The sequence below is a fragment of the Alligator mississippiensis genome, chromosome 2 (assembly GCF_030867095.1).
Source record: "Alligator mississippiensis isolate rAllMis1 chromosome 2, rAllMis1, whole genome shotgun sequence".
NCBI lineage: Eukaryota > Metazoa > Chordata > Crocodylia > Alligatoridae > Alligator > Alligator mississippiensis.
In genome coordinates, this window is record NC_081825.1 from 16,531,792 (window position 1) to 16,546,492 (window position 14,701).

The following is a 14,701-nucleotide window of genomic DNA, read 5'->3' on the forward strand; positions in this document are numbered from 1 at the left end:
TATGCAGCTGCTGCCATCACCATCCACCACGCTATGCTGCGCTGCTGCTGCTCTGCGTGCAGCCACCGCCACACCCCCCAGCACTGCTCCATGCCCAGGCGGAAACCCACTCGTGCCAAATATCAGGGATTTTACTGTATCTTGTTTGCTTGCAGCTGAGGAAGACTGTTAAACTGGCACTTCATTGATAAACAGGGGTCCTGATTTTTACCTGTTAAAACATGGCAACTAATCTGTTTTAAGACCCCCCAAATCCGTTATTAAAATGAAAGACCCCCCTGCCGCCTCTCCTCCCCACCCCCAACCTCTACAGCCCTGCTTCTGTCCCTTGCTCCCCCCAGCCCTGCCGGTGACCTTCACTCCCCACCCATAGCTTCTGCTCTCCCAGCCCTGCCTGTGGGGACTCCCAGTTTGGGGTGAGGGGGCTGCTCCCCACCATGGCATGCACTCCTGGGGGACAGGAGGACCTGGGTCCCCCACATCTGTGTGTGGGCTGCATGCTGCTCACTGCAGGTTCAGGCTCCCACCCTGCTGCCCTCTCCTGTGGTCTCTGCAGCCCACTGTGTATGACCTGATGCTGCAAAGAACAGTGGAGCCATGCATGAAGCTGCCCGCTGCTGCAAGCTCTGCGCTGCCCTGGTGAGGTGTCCTCTGCCTGAAGGGTGGCAGCATGTGGTTGCATGCAGAGGAAATTAGCAGCGCGGAGCTTGCAGCGGCAGGCAGCTTCCTGTGTGGCTTCACTGTTGCCTGCAGCACCCGGTTGCACACACCCAGACTACAGAGACACCAGGGGAGGGCAGCATGGCAGGAACCTGAGCCTGCAGTGGACAGTGCACAGCCCCTGCTCCACATACAGATCAGGGGAGGGGGGTACAGGTTTCCCCTGCCCCCTGGGAGTGGGCAGAGTCTCGGAGCCAGCCCCACCCCCTCCCACTCTCTGGACAAGCTGCCTGTGGTCCCATCCTGCTTCCTGCCGGGACTCTGTGGCCATGCATTGTGAGCACGGGCCTCAAGCTGCCAGGCACTGCCCGGCTGGTCGGCAGCTCCAGCACTGCCTAACTCCCTCCCTCCCTATGGGGGCCTCAGTTTCCCCCACCCGCCACCACTTACCTGTGGGAGCTGCTGTCCAGGCTGCCTGGGGTCATGTGCATATATGCGCACATGGTGCCCATACATGACCGCTCTCCTCCTGCTCCCTCCCAGCCCCCTGCAGGCTGGAACTCTGCCAGCCTACAGAGGGCTCATCGCAAAACTGCAAATCCACAGGTTTCTCCGTTAAAATGAGAAATCTGCGTTTGCCTCCAGTAAAAGGTAAATCGGCAGTTTACTCCATTTTTCTGTGGGAAATGGAAAACCTGGCTGGATCCCTGCTGATAAATGTATAGTATAAGACTTTACCAATTAGGCGATTTTAAATCTAATGCTAATCTCATATTATTTAAAGGGAGTCTAACTTAATCTTGTGCTGAGATTTAATTAGGTCATAAAAAGATGAAGCCAAAGATAAAACAAAAAAGTGATTTATTTTTCTTTTTAATATACCACACAGCTTTTTAAGTATAAAGAATAAGAATTTTTTGATATTGTGCTTTTTGAGAGCAAATGGTAAACTTCAAGAAAATAGCAAACCTGATTGAGCTATGTATTTTTTCTTGTTTTGGCTTCTGAGGATATATTGACAATGAGACATTTTAAACCATGTCATGTACTAGCTTTTTAGTTGGTTTGTCCTATGATGACCAATGAGACAACTCTGGAGTACAATAAACCAATTTTTGTTTTATATGTACACTCACTATAGCTTATTTAATGATGACTTATGTCGACATTTTGTTGGTTACACTTGTTAGTAACTGCAAAAATGGAAAAGATAATTGTGGTATTGAAGTCAAAGGGTACAGTTGTAAGTGGTAATAGACTGAATAACCTTGAAGTAATAATTCAGTAATCATTGACCAGGATCTATGAGGTTGTTAAATGCTTTGTTTTTTAAATATGTATAGAGTCAACTTCATCCAACAAACATTTATATGTATGTGTGTGCTTGTTAAATCTGAGAAATTTTCTGAACACTAGTAGAGGTACAGTTGCATAGTTTTAACAGAAAAAAGAGAAACTGTCCTAGTGCTTGCTTATTATACATGTATATAGATATGCAGTATGGTTTACTCCTGAGAGCCAGTGGCAACGTGAAGTGTGTAGAGTTCCCTTGACAAAACTGCAAACGGATCATTTGTATGAAAAATACGTGAACATTGGACCATGTTTTTTGTTTGTTTGGACAAATTTGTTTTCCCCAGTCCGTCCCCTGACTTTGTTCGAAAGGGTCACATACGTGTGATTCTTCTGAGGGTGCCATTAATGGAAGGTTGAGTTACCACATAGATACTGACTGCCTTTTTTTCCTTTTTTAAATGAAAAGGATTTTGTTCAGGTTAACATTTCTATGCTATCACTTCAAGCCCTTTTGCTAACACACAGATCAAACTATTTGCAGCCTCATAAAAACATAAACAAATGACCTTGGTATACGTTTAGATCACTGTTGGATTTTTGCACTGGTGTGAATATCTCCTTTAATTCCACTGACAAAATATTGCAAATCAGAGTGAGGTCAGAATTAGGTCATGTGTTTTTTGTGGTACTGTAAACTAGCCGGTAAATGGTAGCTATATTTTTAAATGATTATATTTGCATTGAAAACCTTCTCTGAGGACAGAGTTTGGCTTACAAATTGTTGAGGGGTAGGGAAAAGTTTAGGGAAAGTTTCAACTTCTAAGCACCTATATATACGGGCCTGTAGCTGTTACTACTTCTGCAGTACTGGCCTTGGCTAAGTACAGACAGTCAAAAAGCCTCAGGCTGAAATGATTCAGTCTTTACAGCTTAGTCTAAGCTGCAAAGATTGAACCAATAAGCCAATGAACAGACATTTGCTTTTGATTCAGGAAATGCAGCCACATGCCTGCACTGGCTCAAGCCAGAAGCTAGGAGGTGCTAGAGCACTGCTCTCTGGCACTTAACCAGCACAGGCTGTTTGTTTGCTTCCTCTTCCTGCTTGCCCCTAAAGTCTCTTGGATTTGCAGTCCACGCTCACAACAGCAGGACTCTGCAGGGTTGTTCATCACTTCTTCTTCCTGCTTCCAGGTGCCTCTGGGATTTGTAGTCTACAGTCGCAGCCAGCATGGCAGCTCCTTACTCAGGAGGAAGAGACGTTTACCCCCCCCTCTCCCCCTGACCCCAGACCCCAGCAAGGGTTTGCCGGGGGTGGGATAGTGAGCCAGCCCTCACTGCTCTGGCTAGGGAGCAGAGGGACAGTGCCAGCCCCGCTCTCTGGAGCAGACAGCACAGCTTAGCTCAGAGCTGCAAAGTGTTCTTGGATGCTGGGGGACTGTGATTTAACTTGAACCAGGAAGGGGTCTGGGACAGAAGTTTCATAAACCAGTTTGACCTAAATCTGTCAAGCGTGATACTACATTCAACCAGGTTTATCTTAAACCAGTTTCCATCATTTTGAAACAGGTTTATATGCACTGATCTTCTGTTCTGTTACAGGTTTAAACCAGTTTCTGATTACTTAAACCAGTTTATGTGTAATTTTTGTCCCTAGCCCTTTTGTCTTTGTTTACTGCTCAGGAGATCATGAATGTGCAAGAAAACAAAACTGAGAAATGTGGTGCTACCTATACAAATAAATATCTGGTTTATAAACTGAATTAACATTTCAGAATGTCCCAAGAGGTGGTTAACTAAGCCTGAGTTAGTCTATACAGCTGCTGTGTTCATAGTTTCATAGTAGTTAGGGGTCAGAAGGGACCTGAATAGATCATCTAGTCTAACCCCCCGCCACTGGTTAGAGCACGCGCTGGGATCAGACGACCCCAGACAGGTGTTCATCCAACCTCTTTTTGAATTTACCCGAGGTAGGAGCGAGGACCGCTTCCCTAGGAAGTTGGTTCCAGATCCTAGCTACCCTGACAGTGAAATAGTGCCTCCTAATCTCTAACCTGAACCTGTTCTCCAGCAGCTTCTGGCTATTGTTCCTCATCACCCCAGGTGCTGCTGGGGGGAATAGGACCCTTCCTATTTGCTGCTGATCTCCCCTAACGAGTTTGTAGGCAGCCACCAAATCCCCCCTCAGCCTCCAGTTGCTGAGGCTGAACAGGTTCAGGTCCCTCAGCCTCTCCTCATAGGGCCTGCCCTGTAGCCCTCCAACTAAGTGAGTGGCCCTCCTCTGAACCCTCTCAAGGCAGGCCACATCCTCCTTTAAGTGCGGTACCCAGAACTGGATGCAGTACTCCAGTTGAGGCCAGACCAATGTCACGTAGAGGGGGAGGATCACCTCTCTGGACCGGCTTGAGATGCACCTTTGGATGCACGACAAGGTGCGGTTGGCTTTGCTGGCTGCTGTCTGGCATTGGTGGCTCATGTTCATCTTGGAATCAGTAATGACTCCAAGATCCCTTTCAGTGTTGTAACAGCTGAAAATACCACCTCCTACTCTGGCAGTGTCCTTGTTCATTAGCGCCATTCTGAATATCAGTCATATTCAGCATATTTCAATTGTATGGTTTTCAGTACTGCCTTGGAACATATATACACTTTTAAATTTGGTGGAACAGGTTCATTTTTATGTTAATACAAACATTCTTAGTACTGGATTATTGTGTTTGTAGAACATTGAATTGTATGGTGTCCCACAGAGAATTTTCTTCCTCTAAGTATGAGCTGTCACAGCGTGACACATTTATGCAGCTCAGAATAATCTCTGGGGATGCCAATTCAAAATGGATCCAGTTCATCTTAGTTTGAAAACACCCTTCTAAATCCTTTCATTACAGATGAATGAAAAAAAATCCTTTAATAATCTACCACAGTGTGTCTTAAAGAGCGGATATATTCAGTTGCGTTTGACTTTGTCCATTTGAATGTACAAAGCTCTGGGTGAATTATGAAGCTGTATAGGTGCAGTTAAGTGTTTGCCCTAGGCAAATTAATACTAGGTTGTGCTTGTCACAAGCAATGTTTTCACTTCCTGTGAGATGTCCTGTCACTCAGCAGAATGGAATTTTAATACTGTAACTTGTACTGCTAGTTTAGACACTGGAATCAGGATGTTTCAGACATGAATAATTGTAGTGCCAAAGCAATTGGGGAGGGGTAGGATGAGTTCATTTTTTTTTATGTTAAGCAGCTAAAAGGAAGCACATGGAAGCATCAAACTTTTACAAAGTATTCCCAGAAACTCCACAGGCTACAGGTAGTTCGTTGAAACTAGTAAGTCTTCACCTTTTTCTCTTGTATATAATTCTGCTGATTTAAAGAGAGTAGAAATCAAATGAGAATGTTCATACAAAACACGTGTTGCAGCTATTTACAAATCGCTCAGTGGTAGGTTGCAAAGCTGATTTCTAGCACATGCTGTCACATTCTGTGTAACTGACACATCTGAAATCATCACTTCTTCATAAGTGCTATATATAAAAATCAAACCTTTGAACTGGAATTTGCTTCTGAAAAGTGATAGACTAGTAATCCATTGGATCTACCGAACTCACCCAACAAAACGAGTACAGTAAGGGAGCCCCGTTGCAACATCACACGCTGCCATTAGAGTTGCTCAGTCCACGGTGAAGTATCTTGATCTCTATAGTCCTTCTCAGTCTAGGTACCAGTTATGATGCTAGTTCTTGTGATGTGTTATTGATGGAAAATTGTTTGTATTCCCCAGATTTGTTTCATGCCGGCTCCCAAACAAATTTGAGTATGACTGAAACCACTTCTTCCCTCCTCTTTCCATAGTTCTAGCCTTGTATTCTAAGAAAGTTCACTGTCTCCTTTTGGCTGTGAATGAAGAAATTAATTCACAAACTTTAATATTACCTTATATCTTATGTACATGACTGTCATTATTCAAGAGTGCTGCTGTTTCTTTATTTTTACATGGGTATCATTTGCAAGGTGAGATGGTTTTGAAACCAGGCATATCCCAAAGTGGTAGTCCTCTGTCTGTAGGTATGCAAAATGTAATTTTTGTGTAGAATTTCCTCTTATAAAACAGAACTTAACTGCTCTTTTTTTTTTTCTTTCTCTTAAGGATCTGGTAAATATTGAGATGTTCCTGACTGCTAAAGAAGTAGAAGAATCTTTGGAAAGACAGGAAACTATGACTTGCTTGGCTTGGTGTCATGATAACAAATCCAGGCTCAGGAAAATGAAGGTATAGTAGTGTAATGTATAAAGCTTTTACTTGATATAAATTGTCCTGCTTTTCAGAATTCTTTGAATATTTGACTATGGTTTAAAATTTAGATACGAATAAGGACTTGTACTAACGTAAAGATCCTAAGTGCAAAATACAGCCCTTGAGTACTTAGGCCAGAATCAGTGGAGTTGCACCCACTAACACCCAGATTAAACTTGATACTGAATCTAGGTCCTCTAAATGCAAGTTTTTCCTTGACAAACTTACAGTGAAATTACATAGCAGTATGACTTTGTTTTTAATGCGATTTAGAGAAACCTAAATGCAAAGAAGTATAATCTCATCTTGATGCTTGAAGACTTATGTGCATAACTCCTTGCATCCTGCTGAGAACATAATTCATGGTGTGTATATGAAGCTGTTTCTAAAAAGTGTGGTGAGCAATTGAAATGCTAAGCAGATGTCCTTAAGCATAACACAGTGGGAGAAATTTAATAGAAAAGTTTTCTACAGCTGTAACAACTTAAAGAAAGCTTACCTGCATTTGTAAGAGGAAACAGTACTCAAAGAAGCTGCATTTAGTGTAGTGTGAACATAATACGTATTTCTAGCCCTTGAACACCATGAACTGAACATAAGGTGTCACTTTTTCTATTTGTTCTTATAAAGTTAGTTTAAATTCCCTTCTTTGTACAGCATTCTTTTAAAACTAAGTTTAATCTTTTATAGGGCTTGCAGAAATCTGTTTTTAACTGACATTAACTAAAGTCCCTGCTTCCCTTGGAAAGGTTTTTGTGTCTTTCTCTTTTTTTCTTGTTATTTTTAAACTAAGCACTTTCTTTAACCAAAAATGTTTGAGTGCACTTAATGCCAAGCAAAGAGCGACGTTCTCTGTCACTCAGGGGCTCCAAAATGAGAGTGAACCGAAGATGGGATGCAAAACTAAATCGGCCAGTGATTACTCTAAAGAAAATGATGATGTTGTTATGGAAACCATTAAAGGAAAACCAGAATTGGTATGTAAACACTTGGATAATTATAATGCTGAAGAAAGCCTTATGTCATTTTAACTTGTTAAGTAACGTGAGGAATGAAATCTGAAGTACTCTTAACTTTTTTTCCATCACCAATCTTCAACATGATGGTAACAACCAGGAATAAAAAAAAAAAAATTATTTCTGCAAGCCCTACTTTTACATAAAAAGCTAAGGCTATGATAGGTTAGAGTTGGAGAAAGAGAAATAACTATTGCTTTTTAAAAATAACCAAGGGGTAAATTCCTGCATAGTGTCTAGATTAGAGAGTTAGCTGTTTATTAATGTTAGTTTGCTTACTCCCCTACCCACCATCTTTCTACAACTTTAACGATGGGGTGGGGTAAACTGGAATAAGTGGGAAGAATACCCATTGCTGGAGTCCTTACATGCGTGAGCAGTCTCACTCTTGGTAACAAGGGCTGTGGAATTGTTGCCCAAACTTGTGCTAAATTTGTAGAGTATAGTTCTGAAAACACTGGACATGTTGAGGGGGTGTTAATTTATAACGTTTTCTAAAATCCAGATCAGCCATTGGCTTTCAGTTCTCTTGAAGACTTCTAAAGCTTTGAAGGTTGTTTGGAGGGAATCTGTTCTCTTCCAGCACTTTTAAGAGGAGACAGGATTAGAATTCAGAATGCACTGTCTATAGAGAATGGTTGACTAGTTAAAAAACAAAACAGCCTGTTGTTAAAAGATAAACTTCTAAAATCCCCCTGTCCCTAAATAAAATATGTGCATCTTAAATAACTAAGGATTTTTTAAAAATCATTTAAAAATTGGCTCCATCTTTTTTTATGTAGATCTGAAGTTGAAGTGTTCTGTCTCTCACAAAACTTAGGCTACAGAAAAATGCTGTTGTTAAAAGGCTGCTCCTTCCTTTCCTGAGCAAACAGTTTTGCAAGTTAGAAAGTTAACTGATATATTACCCTTCCCCTCCTCCCCCCAGTACTTTATTCCAAACTAATTTAGACTGTATTCTGTCAATGTGAGATTTCCTTCAAATTGCTCTACAAAATTTCCCATTTAAAAACAAACAAATGCATATTTTTTGCGACAGCTACCAGACACAGTTAACTGATCCAGATTTGGAGCTACTCAAATTCCTGCTGATGTCATTGAGGAATTTTGATATTACTGTGCACATACACAATAAACAAAAGATCCTCATTCATTAGAAACATGGAAGAGAGAAACATTTGCTAAATGGAGCAGAGAAACTTGAGAAATACTTTTATTTTCGAGCACAGGGAGTATTTATTATTATTTTCTTTTTTCGCTTTCTTAAAAAAAAAAAAGGAAAAGTAGTTGCCTGTGCCTCTATATGCAGAAGCACAGTGACTTCCTTTGGGGGAAAAGGATTTATTTTTTCTTTTTAATTCCACATGTTCATACTGGTGATGAATACTGTTAACTTTAGTAGGCCTCAAAATTTACCTTTATCCAAAAACAGGTAAATGTCACATGGTTTTCTTGTGTGAGATGTCTCCTTAGTATGGCTTTTAAGTCACTACTAGGGAGGATGATGGGAGGGGGAACTGGGATGGGTGTTTTGTGAGGGAAGGCAAATCCTCAGTGACCCAAATTCAACGTGCCCTTTTTTGCTAATGTGAATAAGGGTACATTCAAGCTAGTGTTCAGACTCCGTTCCTTTCCCCCCCAACCTTGTCTAATACTTTTGGTCCCTTTTGGCAAAAAGGTCCCTCTATCTTAATTATTGCTTTGTCTCAGAAATTTCTGCAATATCTGCTCTCATACAATTGGAATATAGTACAAAGCAACCCAGCTGTAATCCATTCACACCCAGAGGATGGTGGGGTCCTTCAGTCATCAGGACACAGTTGATTCCTGTTAAAACATTTCAGTTTTGAAGAAGGGTGAGAGGTAGGAGGTTTTTGTTTGCTTTTAAGGCATTCTCTGTGCTAGCATCTCATCACCCATTAAACTGCTTTATCTGCATGAATGCCTAAAAAGCAAGCAAACAAAGTTGCATGCCATTAACACTATTTTGTGGCACACTGAGTACTTAAACACCATAAAATACACTGTGCAATGCTGCTGTGGCCCCATCTAAGACCCTGTCTTGTCTTTAATCTCAGAGCTGTCTGGAGTTCAGCCTAAGGATTCAGGAGTTCATTGAACTCATTCGACAGAACAAGAGACTGGATGCTGTGAGGTATGAAATTAGGATGCTTACCAAACAATTTTCTTAAGATAGTATTATGGTTCATAAGAAACGTGTGACTGTTATTGCAGCACCCAGAAGCTCCACTGCAGCAAAGGGTCTTGTCAGCATTGCTGTTATCACACCCTCTCTTGGGATTTAACAGATTACGGTTCATATTGGATCATTTCAAATTTTAAACACAAGCTGTCATTTTACATGCTCATTTCAAATTTTTAAAAATGGTTATTGAAACACAATTTTCAGGCTTTGCAGAACTGCAGAATTCAAAGCAATTATTTTTAAAAAATGTATACTGTATTGGTCTGTTTGTAAAAACAGTTGTTCTTCATCATAGAGTACAGTTTGCTATTACTATACTAATTTTCAATCTAGAGTACAAACAAACTCGGTATGTGGGGTTAGTTTGGAGAGAAAATGTATCTGTTGCAAGAAAAGTTGATCTCTTCATATGAACCAGTCGGTGTTTTATGTTCAAAATATGACTCTTGGGCTTGATTCTTGTCAACCCTGAAGCTTTTTATGTTTTACAATCTCTATTACATTCTGTTTTATTACATATTAAACTTTAAGGTTTTTATTAAACGGATGATTATTAATATTTTGCAATTCTATATGGTCCCTTCTTGGAGGGTCTCAGATTGTTACAGAAAATAACTCTCCTCACTCCTGTGAGGTAGGTAAATGTCATACCCATTGTTTCATGGGTAATGGCAATACACACTTGCTCGAAGGAATATGACTCAATGGCAGAACTGGACATCGAATCCAGATCTCATGACTCCCCCATTCTAACAATACAATAACTTTGTCTTGCTTGCTCATGCTCTCTCTCTTTGTGTCAGATATTTCTTATTGGCAGATCAAATAAATAACTTATACGCAAGCTTTTGAATTAGCGATCCTAGGTAAGGAGTTAGTATAGTATACTATTTCAGGGCAGAACAACAGAGTGATTCTGTTAGAATGAATGTGATACTTAGGTTGGGACTTAATAACACGCAGATAATGCAGTAATGTTTTGTATTGTTATATTAGGAAGATGCTGAATAATAAGCCTGTTTCTGATGCGTTTAGAATGATCAGGTTGTTTTCTAGACCCATTCTCACTGCCATTGTTTTGAAACATCCTATTAAAATTATAAGGATACTTGAACCAGTTAGTAATAAAATTGTGTACTGTAAGAAGTGTACAGTATCCCATCAAATATGTAGTGCATCATAGAAACTTCAGTGTAAACTGTCATTGTTCTAAATCAGAATCTTTAGTTTTGGAACACTGCTCTTTTTTTTGTTTGTTTGTTTAAAACTGGATGGCATATCAAAATGTCAAGCAGGAATCAAAGTCTTAATTCTGCACTACCTGTCAGACTGCAATATGCAGACGGATGCTTCATCTTTTCATCATGAAGCTCCTATACTGCCATTTTGTTCCGTCTCAACAAGTTTGAACATAACGAATTGTGTTGCATGTGCAACTTGTTTGCATTGTCAGCTTTTTTTTTTTTTTTTGAATAACAGCCAGCTTCTTGCAGTAGCCTACAGGAAACTAAGCAATTCTGGGCTGGGATTTTTAAAAGATGCTAGATTAGTTTTTCTGATTGAGAAAACTGTAAAATCCTATGACCTTTTCACTTGCAGCTCTATTTTTTTTTCTCCAGAGCACAGCATGATTTGTAAAATATTGCCAGCCCTGTGCTCAGTTTTGCAAATTTGCTACAGTCCCCCTCCCCTCAGTCCCCCTCCACCACAAAGTATGATTGGTGGGAGGAGTCCTCTATTGCTTGCTGTTTGAACATTTAGTGTATGCTTGGGCCATATTTCCAGTCTCATACCACAATCATAGGGACTTTCTAAGGAAAACTCTCATGATCGCACAGTCATGGGAGACCAGTAACTGGAGCTTTACGGCAGACACCACATAACATTAGTCTAAGGATAAAATTGAGGGTTGATAACTTAGCTTTTCAGTCACATTTTGAGGCTGGCAAATGTGAACCTCTTTTGGAATTGGGGCCTTTAGTAAGACAATTTGGACCCTCTATACTAGGTGTGGGCAATTATTTTGGCTGGAAGGCCACTTAACAACTTTTGGTGGGTTGTCAAGGGCCGCAAGGGTAGTACCAACCTTTAACAGGTGCCCTGCCCCCTAATCATCACCTTGGGATCAGAAGTCCCACCCCTAACCCCTGACCTTTGCCACTGAAAGTCCTTCCCACCCCAGGCCTTTAGAAGTACTCCTTTTGGGAGGGGGGGTTGCCATCTTGGAACCAGAAAAAAACCCAAATCATATACTAAAAATCAAACATCTACTATAACATATTTTAATGTTATTTAAAAAAAGATTTGTGCCCTGATGTACATGTGTTTGTATAGTGTATATAGAAGTGATTGCATAATAGTTCAGAATAGTTTTACTCTTGTATTTGGGGGGGGGGGGGGTAAAGTGTGTGTATGAGAATTTTTTTTGGGTGGGGGGGGTTGTGGGGTCTGCCAGGAGGGTTGTGGGGGTGTATGGGGTCTGTTTGGGAGGTGGCTCCTGCCACATACCCCCATCACAGCCACATGCCCTCTCCATGGCGCACAGCCTCCACCGCTGGCAGCAGCAGCAGGCAGTAGGCCCTTGGGGCACTCATGGCCAGCAGCAGGCAGAGCCCCCCCCAGGAGCTATACTCCCACAGAGCTCCACCCAGTCCAATAGCATGCAACCTTTGGAAGCCCAATTCCCACCAGCTTTCCGAGGGGCAGCCGTGGGCCAATAAATATTTTTTTGGAGGGACCCCGCAGGCCAGATAGAATTTTGCCCACCCCTGCTCTATACCATGACCCCTCACTTCAGTGGTGGTGGGAATGGATCTTCCCTTTTTCAAAGTGAAAAGGTCACAAACTTGTCTTTCCTTCCCCCTCCCTCCCTTTTGAGGGTCAGGGGGAGTCTGAAGAGTCCAATACTTACTTCAGGGTACACATATTTTGATTATAAAGGCTGGATCTGTGGCACGTATTTGCCACAATCCTATAATGTTGCCATAATAGATGGGTTAATACCCATTTGGGATCCTGTAAGGGGTGGATGTCAGTATCTGGAATTGGTAAGGCAATTTACCAGGAAGTCGGAAAACTAAAGGGACTGTTGCTGCATCTGTACTGACAGTGAAAGAGTATAACCTGATATAACTTCCAGATTTGGCTGACAGTCTCACGTGTCTCACTGATGGCATCTTATCAACTGGGAGCAATAAGGAGAATGATGGTGGCACTAGGGGTGAATATTAGTGCCATACAATTCTAATAGTGGGGATTGAGAGTGATCTGTATAGAACTATACAGGAACTAATCTAGATCTAGAAAGCCTTTTGGCCCTGTTTTGGTTGGGTTTGGTGGTGGTATCTTTGTGGTCCAGGAATGAAGAGAAGCAAGGCTGCTTTGTGATATGTCCCACTCTTTGCACCAGATGTCTTTTGGTTTGATGCTGGTCATCCACTGATAAGGATGCCATACTCATCAACCATTGTTCAATCATTTTGAATTCCTTCTTTCTTTTAAGTTTATTAATTCAGTATCTGGAATTGGTAAGGCAATTCCCCCCTCCTCCCCCCCCCCCCCCAACCCAAATCTCGCACCAAGTTTATTTCCTGTGATACTTTTTCTTCTGGGACCATTTGTTTGCTTACATAGCATAGACTTTAACCATGACTCACTCAGTTTAACCTGTGCAAAGTATGTTCAGAGTGGATAAACTGGACATTATGATTTTTTTACATGTATCAGTAAGTCATTAATGAACAGTGGCTCCCTTTTGCACAGTCTTACATACTGTGTCCATGATGACCACAAATAGAAATGGATTCAACACAGATTCTGATATAAGCCAAAGCTTACTGAAAAAATCTCTATTGTAGCCCTATTTAGTTTTGATTATAGAGGTCACTTTATCATGCATGGCTGAGATAAAACAGTCTTATCCCTTGCTCTAGCACAAACTACAACACAAGCTCACCTATCATGTGATTATAGCCTTTGGGAAGGAGATTATTGAAAAGTTTCACCAACTGCCACATCCACTTAATTAGAATTATCAAGTCAGCACAACTGTAATGTTTTCCTTTTTATATATTTTTTTTTAAATAGGCAATGTGAAGATATTACACTGTTCATTTGGTGATTTTTTTTTTTCTTTCTTAAGATGCTTGATGTGTCCTAGTCCCAGCAATATAAGGCATCTACCTGCACTTTCTCTAACCAAGATGTCTTCCCTTTTTGACTTCTTTTTTTCCCCCCAAGTGCTTCTGCAATATCCTCCTCCTCTATGTGATCTGCCATGTCCTGAATCAGCTTGCGCAGCTTAGTTCCTTCTTTGGGCTTTCTTCATCACTCTCAATGTATTGCTTCAAACTATAAATCAATTTACAATTAGTTTGGAATATACCTTGTTCATTTCTACCATTTTCCCTTGTCATTTAGGCTAAGAGCAGACAGTCAAAAAGTCTAAGGCTGAATTAATTCAGTCTTTGCAGGTTAGTCTAAACTGCAGAGTTTGAACTGAGAAACAACTGGACACACATTCACTTTTTGATTCAGGAAATGCAGCTACATATCTGCAGTGGCTCAGGCCAGAAGCTGGGGCGGGGTGCTAGAGCACGGCTCTTTGGCATGTAGCCGGCATAGGCTGTGTGTTCACTATTTCTTCCTGCTGTCACCGAGGTCTCTGGGATTTTGAGTCCGGGATTACAAAAGCAAGTCTCTGCAGGGTTGGTCATCACTCCTTCCCCGCCCCCGCCCAACCCGTCTCTGCAGCTAGGACCAGACATTACACACAAACTGGTTTAAACCTGTAACAGAACAGATGATCAGTGCACATAAACTAGTTTGAAAATGGCGTGCTGGGGGAGTCTGATTTATCTTAAACCAGCAAGGGTTCTGGGACAGACATCCCACAAACTAGTTTGAGCCAAATCAGTTAAGTCTGATACTACATTCAACTAGGTTTATCTCAAACTGGTTTCAGCCATTTAAAAACTGGTTTATGTGCACTGAACTTCTGTTCTGTTACAGGTTTAAACTAGTTTCTGATCGCTTAAACCAGTTGTGCAACTTCTGTCCCTAGCCTTTTTCTTTTTGCCTTGATGAGTTTTAGATGGTCTCCCTTTCATTAGCTTGTTATAATTTTACTGGCTAGATTTTTATCTACCATTTCCCATCTTTTGGACTTTTTTGGGTTTTGCCTGCTTGTATGTAACCTTACCATTGTTCAAGTTCTGGGCTGCCATTTTTTAAAGG

At 41.3% G+C, this 14,701-nt stretch overlaps 1 protein-coding gene across 3 annotated transcripts in view; it reads left to right on the plus strand.

Moving 5' to 3' along the window:
• MAEA (macrophage erythroblast attacher, E3 ubiquitin ligase) overlaps positions 1 to 14,701 on the plus strand; it is a 94,529-nt gene that overhangs the window by 49,997 nt on the left and 29,831 nt on the right. For 2 of the 3 annotated variants that reach the window (XM_006276381.4, XM_059721475.1), the window contains 3 exons: positions 6,098 to 6,220; positions 7,108 to 7,221; positions 9,339 to 9,415. In XM_006276381.4, the coding sequence (XP_006276443.1) occupies positions 6,098 to 6,220; positions 7,108 to 7,221; positions 9,339 to 9,415 (314 nt within the window). The remainder of the gene's footprint in view (positions 1 to 6,097; positions 6,221 to 7,107; positions 7,222 to 9,338; positions 9,416 to 14,701) is intronic. The other variant, XM_006276382.4, reaches the window with a different exon arrangement.